This window comes from Octodon degus, unplaced genomic scaffold (assembly GCF_000260255.1).
Source record: "Octodon degus isolate 3935 unplaced genomic scaffold, OctDeg1.0 scaffold00317, whole genome shotgun sequence".
Classification (NCBI taxonomy): Eukaryota; Metazoa; Chordata; class Mammalia; order Rodentia; family Octodontidae; genus Octodon; species Octodon degus.
In genome coordinates, this window is record NW_004524893.1 from 1,028,961 (window position 1) to 1,052,660 (window position 23,700).

General features: G+C 50.8%; 1 protein-coding gene across 9 annotated transcripts; it reads right to left on the bottom strand.

Moving 5' to 3' along the window:
- Positions 1 to 1,828: 1,828 nt before the first annotated feature.
- Positions 1,829 to 16,264, bottom strand: Fam110a (family with sequence similarity 110 member A). Of its 9 annotated transcripts, none has more exons than XM_023707901.1 (4): positions 16,103 to 16,264; positions 10,581 to 10,667; positions 7,587 to 7,661; positions 1,829 to 6,900 (listed from the first exon to the last, which is right to left on the bottom strand). In XM_023707901.1, the coding sequence occupies exon 4, from the start codon at positions 6,870 to 6,872 to the stop codon at positions 5,985 to 5,987; it is 888 nt and encodes a 295-aa protein (XP_023563669.1). In that variant the 5' UTR covers positions 6,873 to 6,900; positions 7,587 to 7,661; positions 10,581 to 10,667; positions 16,103 to 16,264; the 3' UTR covers positions 1,829 to 5,984. The 9 variants fall into 9 exon arrangements, with proteins under 9 accessions (XP_023563669.1, XP_023563664.1, XP_023563665.1 ...); XM_023707896.1 differs by having other exon boundaries at positions 1,829 to 6,974; XM_023707897.1 differs by lacking the exon at positions 10,581 to 10,667 and having other exon boundaries at positions 1,829 to 6,974.
- Between the last annotated feature and the right edge of the window lie 7,436 nt (positions 16,265 to 23,700).

Here is a 23,700-nt window from a genome sequence, read left to right on the forward strand (position 1 = left end):
AAAATAAAATAAAATAAAATAAAATAAAATAAAATAAAATAAAATAAAAAATAAGAATCACCCCCACAGACTGTGTGTACGCACAGGGACATAGGGGCACTGGAACCATCAGTGGGATCATCACTGGTGAATGTGCTGTTGGTAGGCAGGATCTGATGAAGAGGCAGGCACTGGGGGCGTGCCCTGGAAGGACTTATCTCCCTGTCTGCTCCTCAAGGTTGCTTGGTGATGTGAGCAGCTCTCCTCCAGAACGGGCCCTTCCTCCCTGCTGTTCCTACCTTGGAACCAGCCTACTGTGGAAACTCTAAACACCTTGAGCCCAATAAACTCTCTTGCTTTGAACTGTAGGAGTCCTGAAGACCAGGAAAGTACCTAAGACAACCTCCCACTCCCCAAGGATGGGCACCACCCAGAGCAAAGCACAGTCCCTGCCTGCTGGGGCTACGCTCTGGAAGGCAGAACAGAGATACATGATGTAGCCTCTGTCTAATGAAAGCTGGGATACAGGTGTGCTGAAAGAAAACCAAACCAAAGAAAGGAAGAGAACTCAGATCTGGTGGCTCAGCCGTGGCGGGACAGAGGCGGTGGTAGTCAGAAAGGCCTCTCTCAGGAGGTGACAGGTAGGCAAAGCCCACACTGAAGGGGAGAATAAGCCATGTCTGTGGATGGGGTGGCCTTGGAACTGACAGAAGAAACAGCAAGTGCAAAGGCGCTGAGGCAGGAAGGCCTGGTGAGGTGGGAATGTGTTTCTGGAACGGAGTAGCTTGGCACAATAGAGGGACGGATAAAGGGGAGCCTGCGGAATAACAGATCCAGATCGTGAGCACAGTGCCCATTGGGTTTTAGTTCAGGAAGAATAGACTCTCAGGTTCTTCAAAGTTTCCCACAGCCCTGTGTGACCTGGCCCTGGGGCTCCAGGTCTGACTGGCCACCTCTCTGTTCCTAGAGCTGGTCCTCCCACCACAGGGCCTTTGCACATCCCTGCATCTGGAATCCTGTCCCACTCCTACCCCTTCTTCCCCTAGCTAACTCCTACTGATGCTTCATGTCTCAGCCCAGCTATCTTAGGCTGGCCAGGTGAGCAGTCCTTCCCTCCAGAGTAGAAGCAGAGTTCTCAGTGAAGCCCTTAGAACCTGGCAGTGTCCTGACCTCCTCCTCTAAGAAGCCTACCCCCACTTGCCCTTGCTCCCTGCCGTTCCCCAGGTCCCTCTCTCCCAGAGCCCTCAAGGGATAAGGAGATCAGTACCACATAAGCTTTTATATGTAGCACCCCAACAGAGCCCCGAGCCACATAGACAGGGAATGGCTGCAGCACAGCTAAACAGTACCCATTGTATACAAGTAAACCTGGGCTCCTGGAGGGCCTGGGATTCCCACAGGGGATGAGAGGTTCCCAGTAAATGGAGCAATGTGGGCAGGCAGGAGCTGTGCTTTCCTCCCTCCTGGGGACATCGCCTTCCACTGCCATGGTGCTCAGCACCAGTGCAGCACCCAGTAGGTGCTCATAGATGCTTATCTCACAGCTTGTTCTAGAGATTCAATTTTTGAAATTGGCTCCAGTTTGAAAGGAGGAGGGCAAGGAGAGAAAGCACTTGAAGGGTTTCAGGAAGGAAGTGGAGCCAATAAAATACCTGCTGTGTGTAATGTAACTATAGGCAGGACAGGGTATAGAAGGACTGAAAGAATTAAGGATGGGTTAAGATAGACCTGGATAAATGAAAAACCACAGCAGACACTAACTCCAGGAAAAACAAGAGTTGTACAAGAAAGGAAATGCAACCAAAATACATGACACGGCTTATCAGGAAACAGTATTTACAGTCATAAATAACATTATACATTCATTTAATGAAAAATCACATTACATGTAGAATGTAGGAGGAGGGGTAAGATCTCAGTCTTCCTTTTTTCAAAATTTTTATTTTTTGGCAGAACCGGGCATTGAACTCAGGCCCTTGCGCTTGCCAGGCAAGCACTTATTCTACTGAGCTATCTCCCCAGCCCCAATCCTCCTTGATAATAATAAAAAGGTTGTGTGCTACGTTAAGTGCTTCACACCTCAGACTCTTAACAATGCAATAGCCTAAACAGTCCCATAATTCTGGCTTATAAATGAAAAAGCTGAGGCACAAAGACAACTAAGTCATTTGCCCAAATTCACACGGCTAGAAAGGCAGGGCTGTCAGAGTCAGGCTGCAGTAGTGACACTGAGGACACTGGACCAGAAAGTGTGTCAGTATTTGACTGAGTTTAATCAGCAGCAAGAAACACTATTTAGAAATATGGAGGAAAGTACCAGAGTAAATACAGAGTCGGAGGCAGCCGCCTTTGGGTTGCAAAACAGAGGGAAATGATGGGGGTGAAGGAATGTTTTTATTAATACTCTTTAATTTACTTAAATCTGTACACATATCTGCCAGGGAGAGGCAGGAACCAGCAGGGGAGGACAACACAGAACTTTCCATGGCAACAATGATGTTTCATATCCTGAGTGGGGACTGGGGTGCAGTGTACACTTGTCTGAAATCAGCATGTGATACCTTTAAGGCTAAACATTTCACTGTATACAAACTTTACCTTCAGCAAAAAAAGAAGCACAAATAAATATTGAACCCTAGCTAATAATATGTATGTGGAAATGCCATGGGAACAGCACACTGATGCTCACAGCTTGCTCTGATAAGCCTAAAAATAAATGAGTTGCATTAAGGGATGGGCAGAAGGCTGCATAAATGCGCACATCTTTGATAGAGAAAATACAGCAAAATATTAGTTATGCATTAGTAGATAGGTGTTATGATTGCTTACAGTACAATTCTACCAACTTTTCTTTGTTTGAAATTTCTGAAATAGTTAAGGGCAGTACTTGGAAAATGACACCATTGCTCAGTACCTGGGTGGAGCATTCTGTCTTGGGCCTGGCTGAACCCACAGCTTTAAGTCACCCACAGAGGGCAGCTGTCACCACACCCTCACCTGTGTCCCGTTCTACCCAGAACTCCAGAGCCCAGGGACCCTTAGCCTAACTCACTGCCCTTTTCTGCTCCTTGTGTCTGGTATGTCAGGCAGGATGGGGGCACACGCACGCATGCACACACTCATTCCACAGGTTAAACCATTCCTTCTGAGTTCACCAGTCACCCCACTCCCCAGGAAGGCCTCAGTATCAGAAACATAACCATCTACTCCACTTCTATCTGAAGGGCGAACTGAGGGGGTCCTTTCCCAGAAACCCATCCCACCTCCACGCCAGAAGTGAGCAGCCAGGTTGCCTGCCTTGCACTCCGCATGTATATAATTAGCTGGTGGGAAGTACATCAGGAGCAGATCTCATCTCTGGCTAATTAGGGGCCAAGCAGCTGGGGCCAGCCAGGCCTGCGGGAGCTGCTCTGAGGCCCCATGGTCTCAGGAGATGAGGCAGCAGCTGCAGGCCTTGGAGGGCGGCTCACACTCCAACTGAAAGTGGAACAATAGAGGGGCTGTTTCTGCAGAGACCCCAGTGTGGTGGGGGAATAGGAGGGGCACCCAGCCTGCCTTCTCCATGGATCCCTGGATTGCAGGCTGGGAGGCTCTGGACCCCAGAAGAGGCAAGCATTCCCGGGACCAGACAGTACTGTTGGAGAAATCAAGGCTCAGTCAGGCACCACCATCCCTTCTAAGAACCTTCCTAGCTGTCCTGCTTAGACTCCGAAGTCCTTCCAGCCCACCCCAGCCCCACCTAGCAGCTGTCGCATAAGACAGAAGTCCCTGAACACATCTGCTTCCTACTGTGGGAGTGACAGGCCTGCTATTCTGTCACCCCTTCTCTTGCCCTGGACCAGGGCAGGACTGTGTCTGTCCTCTCCAAGATTGGGCACCCAGGAAGTGTTTAATCCAATGGCCAGCAGGACAGGCTTCTGGGATGCTGAAGAAAACTGGAACTCCAGCATTGCTGCTGTTTGTTTGTTTGGGATGGGGGTCCTGACAGACCAGGGGGTGGCCTCCCACTGTTTTGCAGACCTGCTGTGTGACAGCCCATAAGTCACCCTTACCCCAAGTTGTAAGACAATATGCCCGACAGTCCAAAGGGCACCCTGAGGACTCAGTAAAAGAGTGAGCCCAGCATCAACACCTCCTGCAGGTTCAAGGTGTCCTTCCCCTGAGGCCTGAGACTGCAACCTCAGTTTCTTCACATGCAGAAGGCAGCCGGCCCACCCCATTCAGGGGGAGCAGGGGGTGCAGATCATAGCAAGGGGCAAGGAAGCAGAGTCCAGTGGGGTTGCCCAGTGTGTAGTCTCTGACACTTCCAGGGGCAGCATGTCTGCAGAGTGACCCAGATTATTCCCCATTCCCATCACTCCTCAGCACAGGACCAGAAGATCCAGCTCCTGCACTGTCAATGCTGAGGGACATCCCCCGGCAGGTCACAGCCCTCCTTGTGCTTCAGCCTCTCCATCATCACAAAGAGGGCTAAGCCCATCCTCATGAGCTCATCTCTGCTACGCAATTTCTCCTCTCTGTAATTTTCCCAGGCCCCAGAAGGCCAGGTCTGGAGAGACAGACAGACAGCTGGGCTGATCTGGATATTTGTCAACAGCCCAACGGAAATCTCCTCTTTATGCTTAAAATAAAACCTACATCAAACCTGTCAGCAGACCTCCATTAGCACTTCCTGTTTCTGAGTGCTACAGTCCACAGAGGAAACACCACCAGCACTCCCACTGCCACCCTGGGGAGAGGTGGGTGAGACAGGCCACCCAGGCTGTTCCCTTTTTTGTCCATTCCAGCTCTAGCTGCCCACTAGTGTAACTAATCTGAGTGAGAAGAAAAGACCTCTCAGCTCTGTCCTACCTCCTTCCAGACTCTGAAACATAGCATGGAGGGCCGAGGGTGTCCCAACCCATGGAGGATGTACCAGCAACTACCCCAAGGCCCAGGAGGGAGCCAGACTTTTCCAGGATCTCCCAGGGTTAAAGACAAGGCCACTCTCTCTGTGCCATCCTTACCAGGTTCCTCTTCCTTCACAGCTCCCGCTTCCCACCCTACTGTGCCCTCAAGTTCAGGGTTTGTCCTTTCTAAGCTTCCTGCCCACTTGGGAACTAGGCAGGGGTGGGGAAGGGTGGAACTTTCAAGGCTGGGGATTGGAGAGATCAGTGCATGGTTGACAGTCTTGCCTCTGCATGCCTCCTTCCTGATACGAAGGAGGACCCCAGCTCTGGGCCCAGCTCTGTCCCCACTCCCTGTAGCAGGACCCAGTTTCCTCCTCTATGAAAGAGCCAGCCTCTCAGAAGAGTTAGAGCCCCTGTCATAGGTAGATCTCAGGCCTGTGGCTGACCTCCTAACCCACCAGACCGTAGGCTAAGCAATTATTCAATTCCAAATGCCCCATTCCAAGTCTTCTCCCACCTCCTTCTTCCTTGTAAACACAGAAGAATCTGAAGGCCCAGCCCTTGAAAAAAAGCATTTGCATTTATTAACAAGGGAGGAAGGACAGAGTGGTACACACTCCTAGCCAGTCCCTCCTGTTCTCTACCCACCTAAACCAGCTGCCAAAAATCAGGAAGAGCAATAGCCAGGCTCCTTCCCCTGCCTTCACCCCAGGGGTAGTTTCCAGGAGGCAGGGCCCAACTTAGTAAGGAAAAGGAAGTCACCAAAGGACAGAGACCAAGGAAGGAAGAAGGAAATGGAGCCACTGGGTAGACAGGCTTTGTAGCTCCCCAGGCCCCTTACTCTCAATGGTAAAGGACTAAACGCCCCAAATCCAGCCTCACCAGAAGAGACAAGTAGGGGTTCACTCATGCCAGAAACCTTGTGTGGGGGCAGAACGGTCCAAGGTCAGGAGTAACCCTCTCCATTCTTGACCTAGGTGTCAGCCTTTGCTGCTATACCAAGTTCACACAGGGACCGTCTCTGGTCTGTCCAGACATGGAATGCTGCAGGAGTGGTCAGGGGCCAGCTGCCTCTCCAAGATCTGTCCTGTTGCGAATTCCATGTCAAATAGAGGCCTAGCCCTCGGCTGCAGGGGTCTCCCGTGCCTGCCGCAAGCCAAACAGCCACTTGATCACGCGGGCATTTCGCTCCACCACGGACACACCATAGGGGACCCGCTCCCGGGTGCGCTCCTCCACTGTCGTAGAGCTGCGGGCAGAGCAGCCCCCTTCAGAGCTGCCTAGCTCAGCACTGGGCCCTGCCAGGGACATGATGTCAGAGCTGGCCCGAGCCAGGTGGGCCACCCCCAGCCCCTGTGCCTCCTCCGGATCCAGGCCACAGAAATTAAAAAAGCGTTCAAGGTCAGCCGCTGCCCGGGAGAAGCGCTCGCTCAGGTCCGACTTGGAACGCTGCAGACCTGGTGGCCGGACTGGGCTGGAGGTGACAGTTGTGCCTGGTGATGGGCAGAGTCCAGCAGGTGAGACAGGTGGGGGACGAACATCCACTCGTCGGACAGCAGTGGTACTGGGCAGTGGGCGAGGAGTGGTGGATGGGGGTCGCTGGGGGGTTCCCTCTGCCTGTCCCAGGGTGCGGTTGGCCTCAGCAGCCGACACTGGGCTATCACACAAGTTGATAAGGCTGCTAAGGATGTCCAGATCTAAGTGGGGCCGGCAGCCAGGACCAGGCAGGACTCTGCGGCTGGGTGTGAGAACCGTTCGGCGAGTGCCTGGGCTAAAGAGAGGCTGTTTAGTCAGCAGAGGCTGTACAGGCTCCTGGCGGGTGTTAGCCACGTGTAGGCTCTTGACATATTTAGCTTTGTCTGCCTCCAGGCGCTCCACAGCACTGGGTTTCCGGGCTCCACCATCTGATGGCCTCCGTAGCAGGTAGCCGGGGACCTTGGTCTGCAGGCGGAAAGGAAGGGCAGGAGTGGCTGGGGCTCCTGGGGTCAGCGTGTCCACCGGCATGGCTGTCACGTACCTTGAGGGCCTGGGTCTTGAAGAGACCACAGAAATGAGGAGTCAGACATTCAGGAAGAGCTGGAGGCTGAACACGGCAGCAGCTGCAGCCTGGGAAAGAAAAGGAGCTGAACAATCTCAGACAAAGGCTCAGCAAGGCTGCAGGAGGAAGACTCCTGCCCCATTATAAACTAAAGGCCACACCTCTCCCTCACAGGGAGCCAATCAGCAAGCAGGAAATCACGACTGAAAGGCAAATGGCCCCACCCACACCACCTCAGTCCCACCCAGCTGAGCACAGAGAAAGAAAAAGGGTACTGGAGAATAAAGACAAGGCCCACTTTAAGGCGGCTTTTGCAGGCTCCAAGCTCCATGCTAAGCACCAGCCAGCTGGGTCTCTAAGTCCTCTCATAGACCCCATTGAGGATGGGGAAATTGATGCTCCCAAGACAATCACCTTGCTCAAACTAACACAGAGAGCTGACTCTACCTTTTGTCATCCAGCGGAGGCATCAGGTTAAATGACAGGAGAAAGGTCTCCAACGCCCCCCCACCCTGGGCTGCCCAGTAAGCTTGGTACCATCTCTGCCTCTTACCCATCCAGGCAGGAAGCTGCTCCCTATGCCACCTACCTGCCTGGACCTGGCAGGCCCCAGGCACAGGAACAGAGTATATAAGGAAAGAGCAGAAAATCCCCACCATGCCCCAGTGGAGTACAGCTACCTGTCAGCTTGCAATCTGGGATTTAAGGCACAGTGCAAGGTGGCCCACTGATGCCTGTCAGGCCAGCGCTACATGCTGCAAGGAAAGTGGAAATGCCCATGATTACATAGCCTCCCACACAGAGGTATCCAGCCATCCATGGGATGGGCACCCCCAGGCAGGAGGGCATGCCTGGCTACAGAGGTGTCCACATGGTCACCCAAGCACCAGGGCCTGATGCCCCAGGCAACCAGTCATTTCTGACCCTGTGTCTAAGGCCCATGGTGACCCCACCATTCTTCCCTGCCCCTGCCAGGCCCTTGGTAATGCACAATAAAATCCATACACCAAACCCCAATCTTTTCATCAGCAAAACGGAAGGAAGAAAGTACTTGGCCCAGGTGATGCAGAAGGACCCGCCATTCAGGGCTTTCCAAATCAATGGCCACCAACACTCTATGGCTATTCAACCTTACTTTAAATTAACTAAAAATTTAAGATTTGGTTCATAAATCACATTAGCCATATTTCAAGTTGCCAACAGCCATGGGTAACCAGTGGTCACTGCAGCAGGCATCTCAAAAGAAGTATTCCTACCCAAGTTGCAGAGCTGTGCTGGATGGCCTCATGGGGACTTCCGAAAATCCAGAGCAGAGGGAGTCTGCATGGTGGAGGGTCCCCATTACATGCCAGATGTTTGACATCATGCTCTCCCGAAACCAATAAGCCTGTCAGCCACTGTTACCCCTTCCTGCAGATGGAGAAACGAAAACTCCAAAAAGTGAAAGCTCTAGGTCCCAGAACAGATAAATAAGACACACATTCACATGAGACTGACACTAAGAACACTAATGCCAGTTGTCTCTCCCTTAAATACTGCACCTCCAACACATGCACAGTTCCTTTTCTTTTTTTTCGGCGGAACCGGGTATTTAACTCAGGCCCTTTCACTTGCCAGGGAAACATTTATTCTACTGAGCCATCTCCCTGGCTCATACACAGTTTCTTTTTCCCCCATCATCTTCACCGTATCACGTCTGTGGTTATTTCATGCTTTCCTGTCCCTCACACCCTAAAATATCACTCCACAAGGCTGGAGGTTTTATTAGTTTTGTTTACTGGGTCTGTTTCATGATACTCCTGTCAACACAGAGTAGATATGCAGCAAATAGTTATTGAACTGAGATGTCTATGGAGCTCAATATGCACTGCCAGACTGTGATAAACAGAAAAGGGGCACTGGCCCATGGTGGGCATATGGCAAGGGGCCCCAGGGGTCGGTGCTGTGTTCCAGGATACTGAGATCCAGAAGTGTGTGCAAACTTCAGATTCTTAAGTGTGAGCATATTCAGTAATCACCCTTTTTAAAAATGCTGCACATACACTTGACAAACAAAACACATCTGCTAATATATCTGCCCCGCTCCATCTGCTCTGCCAGTCCTCAGCTGGAGACCTGGCAACAATGGAAAGAAGACTTTGGGGTGCTGGACCAGAGCCAGTACTACTTGGGAGGTGGACTGATAGAAAAAGTAGGCCCCCACTCAAGACAAACCTCAGGAACTTCAGTGGGAAGATTCTGCCCAGAACTGCTGTGCCCTGTCCAGATAGCCTGAATTGTCCCCACCCCCACCCCACCCCCATATTGGCGGCTTCAGCCACCCAAACCAGTCCAACCCGTTGGGGTGGGCGGTTACTTCCCCAGCACCATGGGGAAACTGTGGGAGGAAAGAGGTCAGAGGAGCAGTACCAAAGCATAAGTGTCTCACTCTACTCCTGTGCCCACCCCCTTACTGAGCCTGCTGGCTCCAGGGTCCCCTCTGGTGGGCAGAACAGACAGGAGTCGGGCAAACCTAGTTCTGGGGTCACTGACCCAGGGTCTTGGCGATCGCCCACCCGCCCCCACTGCACCTTGCGTAAGCCCTTGCCCTTGTAACAGCCTTGGTTTCCTTATCTGTGGAAGGCAGTTAAAAATAGAGCTCCCAGAGTCTTTGGGTCACAGTGGCGGTGTAAGATCAAACAGGTGGAGGAGCTGCCTTGGCCTTGGGGGAAAGCAGGGCACTCCAGGCTTCACTGTCTGCACAACTGCTCTGACAACTCAAGACTGAAGCCCAGCGCCAGGATCTTTAAGCGGTTCCACAAGCGTATGTCTGCGCCTGAGTCGTGACAGAGTCTGGAGGTACACGATGCAGGCTTCAGTGTGTGGATTGGCAAGCCCGGCCAGGAGTGGACAAAAGCAAGCCTCCTGCGAGGCGAGGCCGGCGTCCCGGGTGCCAGGTGGGTCTCCATATCCTCAGAGGCCTCCTTTCCCCGCCCAAAGGCTCAGCCACCAATTTTCAAAGGATGCCCACCAACGCCGCATCCAGAGCCACCTCCGCGTTCCGGGGAGCATAGTAGTGCTCCTGCCTTGCCCCCTCCGCAGGGTTCTATTGGCTTCAGCTTCACGAGGAAGTAAGGGAAACGCAGATCCCCACTTTGGCTTCTGCCCTCCGTCACTTTGGGGGCAATCCTGGGGCCTCCCGGCAGCAAAGAAGGGCAGAGACACCCACAGCCCCTCACTGAGCATGCTGTGCGACGCCCACGGCCTGCTGCTCCTCTCTGGGAGGGGCTGGCTGACTCTGAAACCAGCCAGCACGCAGAAGGCAGGATCCTGAGGTCCTATTAAAGTCCAGTAGCGAGCACCTGCCTAGTCTCCACCACCCTGGGGAGCCAAGGCCCGGGTATCCCCCACCCAGCCCTGCCCCCAGCCCTGCCCCCTCCCGCACATACCTGGCTGCACCCGCCTGCGCAGCTGCCCTATGCTGCTCCTGCCCGGCCCACCTGGGGCTCGGGTAACCCGAGTTTGCGCAATTTCCGGTGGCAGCAGTGGGCAGGTGAATCGCCGCCCAAGTACCGAAATACCGGAAAAGGGGAAAGAAAAGCCAGGGAGGGGCCGGAGCAGTCCCTGATCCCTCCCCCACCAGCTTTACTGACAGCTGGCCCTTGCCAGAACCAGGTCTCACCCCTGCAGCTCACCTGGGACACTCATCCTGGGGCCAGCCTGATGGGCTCACAGCTTCTCCCGCAGCAAAAAATCCCCAGGGTTAAGGACATACACCCATCCTAGAGATGGGGAAACAGCATCCACAGTCTCAGGACCAGCAGAGAACGCTCACTGGGTCTGGCACAGGAAAATGCCCTTCCTGGTATTACTTAAAAGCATTTTAATCTTCCCCCAACCCCTGTGAGGCAAGCTGTATAGTCATCCCAGAACTAGGCAGAGAGGGCTGTCATTTGCCCACGGGCATGGGGGGGGTCTAACCTGGACCCTTTCCTTCCACACCAAGTCTTAATGCCTCCTTTTTCTATCTATAAGTCCCCAGACAGATTGCTGGCTCTCCACTCTATGAATGAGGGGAGCCCCCACTACTGGGATAGGCCAGTGTGACCCTGGAGGCCAGCAGGTGGCCATACTTTGTGCAAACTGTTAATGCCAGCAGGGGTGGGCACAATGGTCAGAACTAGGATACTAGGAGGGAGGCACACTATAACCCCATTTCCAGAGGAGACTGCAGTCCTGCAGGAAAAAACCTTGCCAGGACAGTGATTATCCCCTCTGACACCCCAAAACCTCTGCCACTCAGGTGAGCCATTTTCTCCTAGGAGCCTGAAGTCTAGGGAAGGAAGCATGTACCAGCCTCACAGCTGGGCAGCCAAAGAGAGTCTCGTTCCATTCCTGTGTCTGGAAGGGGTAGGGCAGGAGTGCAGTGGAGGCAGGAGGAGCCAGAGGTGACTTGGAAAGCTTTCCTTTTCCTCTTCACTGAGGACCTTCTAGCCCTCAATTTTAAGGAGGGGTACACAAGACCACTGTCTCCCACCATGGGCTCCAGGCTCGCCACCTGGCCCTCCACTGAAGCCACAACAGGAGGCGAAGAAAGGAGTTACCTGCTGACACTAACAGCAGTAACTACAAAGCACCAGCAACCAATTCTAATGAAATAAGGAAGAGCTAGTCTCTTCTGAACACTTTGTACCAGGCAATGTTCTAAGCTCTTAGTATATGTTAGCTCATTTCATTCTCACAGCTACTCAATGAGGTAGGTATTACTGTTAAACCCATTATACAGATGGAAAAACTGGGACAGAGGTAAAACCACCTGCCTGGAGTCACACAGCTGATAAACAGCAGAGCCAGAATTTGACCCCATGCTTGGGTCTGAGAAGGTAAGGTAGAAAACCATTCCAGTGTTGTTAAGCTTTGGTCACTCACCAGATGCATCCCCAATGAAACTCCTAAAGAATTTTCAGCCTTCCTTCCTGAGCCCCAAAAGGAGCCACCTCAGAGGCACTGACTGCCTGTGGTTTGGGGCCTCAGTTTCTTAGCTATAGAATGCGGACAATAATAAAAATATTCTCCCAACTAGATCTTACTGGAGCTACACCTAACCTTCCTATGGTTCTCGTAGAATACAATCCAGCCTCCCAGTGTGGCCCTCAGAACCTGGTCCTTGCCGACCTCTCCCACCTCTTTCCTGGTCCAGCCACAAAGCTCTCCTGCTGGTCCTGAGTAGGTGAAGAACTATCTTGCCCCAGCTGTTTTCTCCCTGACCTCTTCCCTTTAGGGCCTTCCCTTTAGGCTTTCAGATTTCTTTTCAAAAGCCACCTCCTCCAACCGCCCTCCTGGCTACTGTCTCAGCCCTCCTGATCTCTTCTAGGTATCTGCTGCATCTGGTCATTTCAGACATTCACCAATCCATCACGTGTTTCCTGGCCTCCCACTGGACGCCATCACACCGCTCATGGAGTCTCCTTCAGGACCAAACTGCAAGAAGAAACGTCACTGACCAAGCAGCTAGACTGGCGCTAAGTCACCCAACAAGATGTGTGCATTAAATACAGACAGCTTGTCTGTATGTCAATTATACCTCAATTTTAAAGCAGAAAAGGAGAAAGAGATCAAACACAAGAGTCATGAACAACACGCAAGTGCTGCTTGGCTCTAGTGCAGCCAACCAAGAGCAGTGGACAACAGTCCGGCCTAAGCTTAGCCATCAGCTGGTTCACTAGAGAAGGGAGCGCCTACCATTCCCTTCACAGCCACTTAGCATTCTACCTTTGTAAATAGTAATCATCTTAAAGGAAGGGGAGAAAAGGCCAGGCAAACTCCCCTCGCTGCTGGTCCTCCCAGACCTGTCCCGTTCCCATTATAGCGGGGCTCTGGTCACTTCTAGATGCACCCTGTCCTATCTCCAAAGACACCACACATGGAACTCTGCTTCTGTGCTACCAGATGCACTCCCAGCCATCCCTGCTGGTGCAGCAGGGGCCCAAGAACCAGCCTTCAGGGGCTCAAATCTCAGCTCCACCAGGGATTACCTAAGAGTTTTACCTATCGGATGTGCAATTGCTCCATGCCTCAGGTTCCCTAGATATAAAAGAGGACCCACAACAATGCCTCCCTCTGAGCTCAGAGCAGCAATACAGCCAAAGGAGAAACCAACAAAAATGTCCATCCGTGAAGGAAAGGCAAACAAAAGGTGGCACTCAGGTGGAAGAGGGAGGAAATGCTGACACATGGCACAGCATGGCTAAGCCTAAATACATTACACTGAGTGAAATAAGTCAGACACTACTGGACGCTCCTGTCCATGTAGGTATCTAGGTATCATTCTAGGTACCTGGAATAGTCAAAATCACAGACGTAGAAAGGTAGTTGCCAGGGACCTAGGGAAATGGGAAATTATTCTGTTGGGAATGAAGCTGCGGTTTGGGAAGATGAAAACGTTCTGGAGTTGGAGGTGGTGGGAAGTGCAAAGCAATGTTAAACTACTTATACCACTGAAGTTCCACTTACAAATGGTAAAGATGGCCAATTTCATTGATTTTACACACACACACACACACACACACACACACACACACACAGAGTGCAGACTGTGGAGTCAGACTCCCTGGATTCACATTTTGCCTCTGGGCAAGGTTTTAAACCCCTCTTGCACTCAGCTTTGCCTTTGTAAGATGGAAAATACAACAGCCAGGCACAGGGGTCATGCCTATAATCCCAACTACCTGGGAAACTGAGGCACATTCAAAGCTAGCCTGTACAATTCTGCAACACCTATCTCAAAACTAAAACAACCAAAAGGACTGGGGTTGTAGCTCAGTGCTCCCTGGACTCAACCCCCAGTATCTAAAAAAGTTAAAAATTAAAAAAGTTGAAGGGTGGAAATAATATTCACAACTATCTTATATCAGAGAGAGCAGGCAACTGAAGGAGTGGACCCCTATAAAGCACTGAGCACACAGCAGGTACTCAAGACATGTTGATGACTTTCATCCTTTGCTTAGGGGATAAGGGGTGTGGTTTGGGTGTTAATCATTTCTACAACATTCTGCACCAACTCTCTCCCCTCCCTTCCACCTGCTCCGCTCTTTCCCTTCAGTGGAAGCTGACCCAGGCTTGGTAGACAGGGAAGCCTTTGCCTGCCCCACAGGAGGATCAGGAAGGCTCCAGGCAGTGGGAAGAGGGTCAGCCAGCAGGGCAGCCCAGCTCAATTTCAGCCCAGCTGTCCAGGTCAGAGACACCCTGGGCATTCTCCAGGGCCATGCCAGGTCCCAAGCTATTTCTGGAGTCTTCCCAAGCCCCAAGCCCTAGCCTGCCCAGGAGTCAGCCTTGACAGGGGCAGCCTTGCACAAACCTCAGGAAGGGAGGGAGGAGCAGGCTGTGGGAGGGCTGTGCATGTGGTTGCCTTGGGCATCGCACTCCTGCTGGGCCCACCCATATGAGCAGCTCCACCAGCTCCATCTTCTGGCCTTTGGTTCACATCTAAGATGGCAAAATGAGGACAAGTGGGCTTTCAGTGGAGTCTGAATGACAGAGATGCCAATTAAAGGCCTGTGGGATAGGCACGGCATCCAATCTGGGGAGTGTGTAGGTTGGGACAGACCCACAGCCAAGCCCACTTCCTGTCCTAGATTGCCCTCTGAGTGGGCCTGAGCTCACGATCATGGAGTTCTCTCAGCCCACACACATGAAGAGACTTGCCCGGAGTCACACAGCAAGCTGGTGACGGATCACACACCGGGCAGTGAGCTCATGATTTTACATATATTTAATCATTAACTGTGCATTTAATGGTTTCTCAATGAAATGCTACATGCACGTGACTCTTAACACAAAACCTTTAGAGAGCATAAAGTAAAAAACCAAACAGCAAAATTTGCCTCATCAGCTGTCCTCCTCACAGGCACCACTCTGGCCAGACAGCTGTCTCCCTCCAGAGAATACAAGGATGGACACCAGCTCATCCTCTCCTTTCACGCATACCGCACTGCACCAGGTGCATCGCTTTCCCCTTGCACTTTCGCTCAGCAATGCATGATGCCAACTCTTCCCCTGTCCGGTTTCTGTCTGTTACAAATCCACTGCTCAGCAGTGCACCAAGTGGGGACGGTGCCCGCTCCAAAGAGGCTGTCTGAGTTGACCTCCTACCAGCAGGGCACACAGCTATGGCAGGCAGACGTTTGGTTATCTCCATTAGAGGTTTGACACCCTGGATTTCACACTGGTAAGGAGCATCCAGCCCCTTCCAGTGGGAAAAATGTACACAGGCTCACAGCATTGGAAAAGGAAATACACAAGGGGGAGGCCAGGACAGACGAAGTAAATACGTATTGAAAGAAAAACGAATGACAGACTTTCTTTCTAAGTTCCCTGAGCTCCTCTCCCCAAAGCCAAGAGGTTAAGTAATTCTCTTCTGAAGAGATTCAAAACTCAAATCCTACAATTCTGTATCGAAGACCAAAGAGTAAAGCCAGAGAGGCTGGAAGTCCACCTGCACTGCCAAGTCTGTGGCTTTACGAAAGAGGCTCAAACTTCTTAGAATCTCTGTCTGCCCGCCTGCAAAAGGAGACCAACAATACCAACCTTGGCAGAGCAACCAGGAGACCCAACAACTATCTGGTCTCATATTAAATGCTCCACTTGTGAGGGTCCCGGCTCCACTCCCAACTCCAAAGTCCCTGTGACTCCTGGCTTTGGTTTAGAGACTGTCCCTCCCCCAACCCGAAGCAAACACCCAAAAGACCAGCAGTGACTCCCAAAATCTGCCACCACCTCCTGTCTGGCCCAAATCTGTCAATCCTGGGTGACTGTCAAAAAGAGGTCTTCTGAGAGAGGCATCCCTCAAACTCAGAACCCCGTAGGTAGAAGGTCCCAGAAAAGCTCTGTGACAACCCACCATCTGAGAAAAGGTAGACCGGTCCAGAACCGGTATGGGTACCTGGAGAACAGTGTGGGCGGGGACCAGGGATCCAGAGCCAGGGCCTGAGAAAGTGACCACCGGTTGCCAATCAGGGCTTCTCAAGGCACATCTGGATGTGCCTCGACTACAGGGCGCAAGGTAGAGCTAGAAACCGATTCTGTGTCAGACCTCGCTGGTGAGGACACTGGCATCTCAGAGCCTCACCGTCCCCACCGTCGGGCGAACACGCACCCTCAGCGCTCGGAGACTGCGCCCTTCAGGCCAGAGCCGGCACTCCAGGAACCCGCGGCTCACCTGGAGCCCGCGCTAGGCGAGTCCCGCTCCTCCCGCAGGGACAAGTGAGGCTTGACAGCTGCACCAGGCCTGGAGCGGCCGCTGCCCACGCGGCCCGGGAGGGCAGGGTATTTTCAGAGCCGTCCCCGTGCCGCCCCGCCAGCTCCCACCGCAGCAAAGGTTCCCCGGGCTCGGAGGAAAGGGAAGTGAGCGCCCCTACCCCCATCACCCGGGAATGGTTCGCCCCGGACTTCCTGATTGGCTCCTCGCTTCCGTTCGAACAGCGCGCCGCCCAGGTTACCAGGCAACCGCGGGTTAGGTCTAGCAAGGCCCGGGCGCTGGCCCGCAGCCCCGCCCCCCTGTGCCCAGCTGGCCTCGGTTCTTCCGGCCCAGCTGTATGCCCAACGCCCAATTCTTTCCCTACTTTTCCCACACGCTCTACCAGCTGGGACTTTTCTTGCAGCTAGCGTGGTTTGTGACCTCAGGTAGATCACTTCCCCTCTTCACCACCCCCAACTGCGCAAAAATAACCGAATTAGTGTTAAAATGTATAGTTTCCACAGTCACAAAGTTTACAAAGACAGTATCAGCAAAAATTAACATCGCCCAGCATCACTCATCACAGCAAAATTGTGAGAACAGTTTCAAAGTCCATTGACGATGGTTTGATTGTATGTTATCCTAAGAAAGAGCTAAGTTAACTGAGCTTTTTACACGCCAAAATAGCTTCCTATGACTTAACGCTCTCAGTCCTCATGATATAACCCTGTGAAATAGTACTTTTAATTATCACCATTTTCTAATGAGGAATATTATTATGGCAATAAACTGATATTTGTAAATTATATTCAAAGAAATGGAGAAGTGCTAAGGAAGCATTACACTTTTAAATGCATATTTCAAAGTACAATATACAGCATAAATATATATTAGATAATAACCATAATATCCTAGTTATATGTGGCTAAGCATTTACAATAATAGCAGTTAAGTTATTCTTTGTACTTTGTAGATTTTCTAAATTTTCAACACTAGTACATGTTAAGGAAAATAATCTAAGCGGCTGGTGTTAGCTTTTTTGGTTGCGCAGTAAAGAGAGGAAAGAAAAGAGGCCTTTATTGACTCTACAGACACAGAAGGCCCGGCCAAATAGCTCAACAGATTAAAGCGCCTGCAAGCAGATGCAGGGGCCAGGGGTTCGATCCCTGGGCCTGCCGTTCTGGCCCTGCCCCTGCCCCTGGGGTGTGCTGAGATGGCAGTTGAGACTGGGCGTGGTGGTGTGCGCCTGTAATCCCAGCTCTTGGGAGACTGTAAACAGGTGGAATACTACAAGTCTGATCTAGTAGTGAGACCCTGAACACCCTGTAGACACTTCCCTAAAATATGAAACAAGACAAAAAAAAAAAAAAAAAAAAGACACAGAGAGGATCAAAGGCAGGGCAGAGAGATGGGGCTCCTCTGACCTAGGACAATGGAAAGCTGAGGACTTTATGGAATTTTGCTGGGAGTAGAGTTTGAGGGGCAGGTTTGGTGACACCTAGGGAGCTGATTGGGGTCTCTCTAGTGGAGCAGGAAAGGTGAAAGTAAATTGTATCCAGAACTGGGGTGGGGGAGGAGGAGGAGGTGGTCTCTGGGAAGATAAGCTGTTGTTTTTGTGATTCAGCCATGTTGAATCAGGGCCATGATAATTTAGCAGTTTGCATTGAGGCCAGAACCTATCAGCTAGAATAAATATACTGTCCAGACTGAGGGCATTGTATCGTTTGTCAACTAATACTTGGGTCTGCATTGTTCAATTAAGAACCAGCTAGGTCTGTCTTTGGCTGCCAATGATTGAGCGCTTCCTATGTACACTACATGCTTTGGGTAGGCAGAGGATAATTATCAATTGCTCACCATGTTGGGCAGCCTAGCATGCGTACCAACCAATTCAGGACAGAGTTGTCATAAACAGGGAAGCTGGCTGTGTCTATAACGATCGGCAATATATCAAACCTGGCACTGGCCATGTCCTCTGCTAGATGGTGCTCCGGGCTCATTGGCCCATTATCTCTCTTGACTTCATTGCATCTGACAAGGGAAATCATATTGTGACTCGCATTTGATTTATGAGAGTACACAAGTTTCCTGAGCCTCTCGGCTGCGTGGCCTCATAAGCATGTGAGAGCCGCTTGGCCGTGCTGGTGAGGAGAAGCCAGGAAATGCTGTGGGCCTGTGAGACTCAAAAGAAAGCTAAATGGAAAGATCCAGGCTTTGTACTTCCTGGGCATTGTAAGGCCATATGTCTGTTTTGAGGTGTGACAACGGACCCTGCTCCTCATGTCACTTGCCAAATTGAATCAGCTCCTTGTGCTTAGTAGGCATTTCCCTGAGGCTATTCTGATAATAGGTGAGTTAGTAAGGTGATTACTCACAGAAGGGGCCAGAAACAATATAAATATATTCCACTATGCTGCAAGATCCTCTTAGCCAGATGCCCAAAATGCTTCCAACTATCCCAGCATCACCTGACATTAAAGGAACACAGAATAGTTGTGACAGAGTGAGGTTCAAATATGTGACCTTGGCAAACTGTAGAATTTGCCATGTGACTGCAGCACGAGGATGCCTCTCAGACCTCATCTCTTCTGCATTAACTGAGAATGACAACAGTGGTGTCGATCGGGTTCTTCTCTGAGAGGTATAATTTTTATCAGGGCTTGGGAGATATTCAAGATGTCTAGATAAAGGTCCTGCTGACTGGTGCATCTTCAAAGTTCACTTCTGCCATACATATACTAGAGCCTAAAACTAGACAAAAGGAAAGCCCTGAGGCTCATGGTCATGTTGAAAATGTGGTGCAGATAGGAAGCAGAGGGAACAGTGCCGGGATCCCAGATTAGGCCACAGGAAAGCAGGTCAGTGGCACACGCTCAGATTTCAGAAATGCTGGCCATCTTCATGTGCCAACAGTGTATCTGGGGTGTCTTCCCCCTGAGAATTTGTTACAAACACCTGCTGTCAACTCAGCATCTCAAGGGAACCGAAGTCTTCCCCAGCACTGTCCTGGAGGGCAGGGAGGGAGACAGAGTCCAGACAACAGGAAGGCGAACAAGCTGTAATTAACTGCGCCTGGGTCAGAGGGTGCTGAACCTCCCCGTGGCTTTCCCTGAGCCAGCATGGGTAACATCTTCCCTATGGATATTGGCTTGTAGGTGTGCCTCTTCCTGAATGTGACCCTGGCAGTGTTTTCTTCACTCAGCTCAAAACCGAGATGAGATCAGTGTCAGGTGCCAGCTGTCTGCCTCTGTGCCCCCGTGGTTCTATTGAATTCCAAGCGTGTCCTCTCTGCCTCAGAACTCGCAGCAGCACAGCTCTGGAAAGACCCACAGAGGCCCATCCCAGCTGAGACACAGGGAGGGAGGAAGCTGCTTAGAAAACACACTGGATAGCATCTCAGTTTTATGCTCAAAAATGTGTCTGCTTTGAAAAGCATAAATGACACTCCAGGGTATTCCATAGGGGGAAAAGGCAGTGAAGTGAAACAAAACTTATCCCAGATACAGCCCTCTGAACACTGTAGGGAGATGCTTTTTTGCAACAGGCTTTCTGGAAGATTATCTAATTATATTTATTTTTAAAACTAAAAAAACAAATTGAAATGTGGTATCAGTGGACCTGTAATGTGACACAGCAATTGTTTTAGAAATTGGGTAAATAATGAATATTCAAAAAGGTTTAACAAGAAGAATATTTACTGCAGCATTCCTATTAATAGCAAAGAAGAAGAGCTAGGAGCCATGGCTCAGACCTGTAATTCTAGCACAAAGGTAACTGAAGCAGCAGAGTCAGGTGTTAGAGGCTAGCCTGAGATACCCAGCAAGGTTAAGGCCAGTCTGGGCTACATAGTGAAACCCTGTCTCAAAACACAAAAATGAAGCCGCTGTTAGGGTGGGAGGTATAGCCCAAGCTAGCCACCAGGCACAGAGTAGGGGAATGCTGAGATAGTGGGACTCTCTCTGGGTTGATCACAGGGTCACACATGAGGCTGGACAAGAGATTCACAACATGGTAGGAGGTGATGGTGCATCTTGGGTCCACGTGCAGATTTAGCACATGCACGTGTGGGGGAAGCAGGATCTTGCTCTTCTTATATAGCTGCAAATCCCATGAGCCTCAGGGCCACCTCAGAAGGGTGCTGCCTCCAAACAACATCACCTTGGATGTCAGGACTTTGCCATGTGAATTTAGTGAGGATGAAAATGCTCAGCCCATACCCTGGGATTACACAAAGTAGCTGTGGAAGATCCTGACTGGATCCCTGCAACCCTGGCAAAGAACACACATGCTTACATGCTGTGCCAGGTGCCAGTGTGGAGTGACAGTGAAGGTTCCAGCAAGCAGCCTTCTGGGGCAAGGGCAGGCTGGCAGCAGAGGGATAGAGAGGGCAGCACATTTCCTGAGCATCACAGAAGCAGCAGCCCCCAGGTGGCACCGTCCTTTCTCCACACCTGGGACCTTCACAGCCCAAGAGCAGAGAATGAGTTTGACTCTGCAATTCCAGGATGCAATTCCAGTCCTGAATTCTTGAAATCCTTACATCCCCTCCATCTAAAGCCCTAGACTGGCCCTGTCTGCTACTAGATTATGAAAGGTAAAAGCTGAAATGGCCTTACAGTCACCATCCTGCACAGGGAAGCCAGGAAGGTCAAAGATGAAGCGTGTTTAGTTTGCTTGGGGTTTGTGTTTTTGTTTTGAGATGGTCTCACTCTATAACCCAGGCTGGCCTCAAAATCTCCATCCTCCTGCCTCAGCCTCCAGAGTGCTGGGATTCCAAGTGTGTGCCACCGCACCCAGTAAAGAGTTGGCTTATAAATTACGTGGAATCTGTATAAACTTACCCAGGCTGGTGACTGATGGTTGTATTGGATGGTGCTACTTGAGTCCATCATCTCCTCTTCAATATTTTTGGTAATCTCAGACGAGGATTGGTTTTATAAGCCTTCAGAGTAGTGTTCCTTATACTTGCTAGTTATAAGAAAGAGAGGAGGCTAGGCAGGAATTTGTGTTTCAGTTTGTCTTTTTAAAGTGTCATATAAATAAAATGTACTGACTTTAAGGGTACACTTGGTTAATTTTTGACAAACGCAGATACTCTTTAACCACCCCTACAATCAAAAGCAGTTCTCAAGACTGAAAGATCCCTTCTGCTCGGCGTCAACGTCTGATCTGCCTCCGATCTGCCTGTGTCCTTCTCTGGAGTTTTGCCTTTTCCAGGAGATCAGAGAAGTGGATCATACAGCAGGGACCCTTCTGCCTCTGCCTTCTTTCTCTTGAGGATAAATGAGAGTTAATATATACTGCTTTTATTTCCATTCCATTTCCCCCAGTATTTTCCTAATTTAGGCAGATGATATTGATCTTTCTGTTTACAGATCTGGTATGAAATTTTTTGCCAAAGACCTTATCTCAAAATTTTTAAAAAATCTAAAAACGGCTGGGGATGCGACTGAGTGCAAAAGCCCTGGGTTCAAGCCTAAGTGCCCACTAAATCTGTCTTGGCAAAAGAAAGTGAATCACTTAACCTGAGTCGCTAAGAATGCAGGTGGGCGCAGGAGATGGCATCAGTTACAGAACAGGATGCAAGTCACCAGCTCTGGAAAAGCTGCTTTCCATCCACCAGGTATGGTGGGAGGGCAGGGGCAAGGGCTGGTCTGACTGGAGGGCAGGGGCAAGGCACAGGCAGCAGAAGGGAGGGGACAGATGGGGAGTCCCAGAGGAGATAGCTGCCGCCTGCACCCTGGGCCTGCTGGTAAAAAGAGGTCAGAAGTCAGAGGCTAGGCCTAGCAGATGGGATTTTGTATGGGAAGGGGTTGAGGGTGGCTTTGTCATCAAGGCTTGCAGACCTCTCAGGAAAGGCAAAGACTCCGTCCCCAGATGGCAGGTCTGGGCAGGAGGGGCCTGGGCTGGGGACTGCAGGATCCCTCTGGAACAGGAAGAGCGTGGCCTGGGACAGAGTCTTTGGGAAGCTAACCCCCAAGCCACCTCTCTTGAGGCACTGTCCTCCACTGTCTCAGGCTGCTGCACAGCTTTCAACTTGACCCTTCTGCTTTTCATGGAAATCAGATGCAAATGAGCCCTCAGGCTTGGGGCACCAGGCTCCCTTGCTCTCTGCCTGGGGCCAGTGGGTTGCTCAGTACTTCAGCACTGAGCCACATCTTCAGCCATTCATTAGAAATTATTTTTTAACATTTTATTTATGAGACAGCGTGTTATTAAGTTGTTAAGTTGCCCAGGCTGGGCTAGAACTTGTGATCCTGCTGCCTCTGCCTCCTGAATAGGGGTGTTCAAGGTTGGACTACTTTCTTGTTTTCATTTACCTCCCACACCCCAATCTAAGTTCCACGAGGCTTCATGCATTACAGAGTCAGGGCAGACTTCCAAGGGGAGGTGGCACTTCCCAGAGCAGAAAGAGCCTAGAGAGGGGGTCAGAAAGAGGGCTGGGGATGAAGCAGGAGAGTCACCTTCCCAAGAGGAAAGGTCAGGGGCAGGGAAGGGGTCCTGTTCTGGAAAACTACTTGTCTCCTTTACAGACAAAATCTGAGCAGGAACATGACCACTGACCCAAATAGCTCTCCCAAGTCCTGGCCAATCACCCCATAGCAGGGAGAAAACATTTTTCTATTCTCTCTGCTACATCAAGTAACACTAATGTTCCGGTCACAGCCAGAAAGCAGGACACTGAAACAATGTGTCCATTTCCAGGGACCCACTGCATTTGTGCCTGGGGATCCTTGCTTTTCTATGTGTATCCAGCTTTCTTCAATAATCCTTTTGGCATCAGCTGTGAGACATTGTAGGGACAAATGCAGAATTCATGCAGACTAAATATTAGATATCTGAGAACTGCAGAACAAGAGACATGAAATAACAAGCCTGTGTTGCTTACTTTTTTTAGAGATATAGACTGAAAACTATTGTGAGATTAAAATCCATAATATTTGTGATTTACACTAAAATACCTCCGAAGGCAATAGACAAAGTGAAGGTTTGACCAGAGATAGCTCAGTGGTCTGAAGGCCTGCTAGGCAAGCACCGAGTTTGATCCCTGGTACTGCGTACCATGTGGGTCCTGGGCGTCAAGCTGGCCACCGAGACCAGGCATGGTGACCCACGCCTGTAATCCCAGCACTGGGAAGGCTGACGCAGGATGATCACTATGAGTCCAAGCTGCAGAGTGAGACCCTGTACCAAATAAATTAATAATAGTAATAATAAGCAAAGGTTGCAAAATGCTCTGGCAATTGAGTGTGTAGTTAGCAGTGTTTTTATTTCCCCTATTTTTCTGTGTATTGGAAAGTATTCTAATTCAAACTAAGTGAATTGATTTAAAGAAAATATTGAGACAGCACTTACAACTGAGTCTAGATGGGGTGGAAACTGAGTAGGAAAGGAGGATGGAGACTGGGTGAGGGAGGAAGACCCTTGAGGGTTGGGGAAACCAGCACTACCCTGGGGTGAGTATGTATGGCCGTGTGTACCTGCTCTTCTGCCACTGGGGCTTCCTGGGGCTGCAGGTCTGGTTGCAGGCTGCTGCTTCCACTTTCTGTACATTTGCAGAAAGGCTGCAGTCAGGGCTG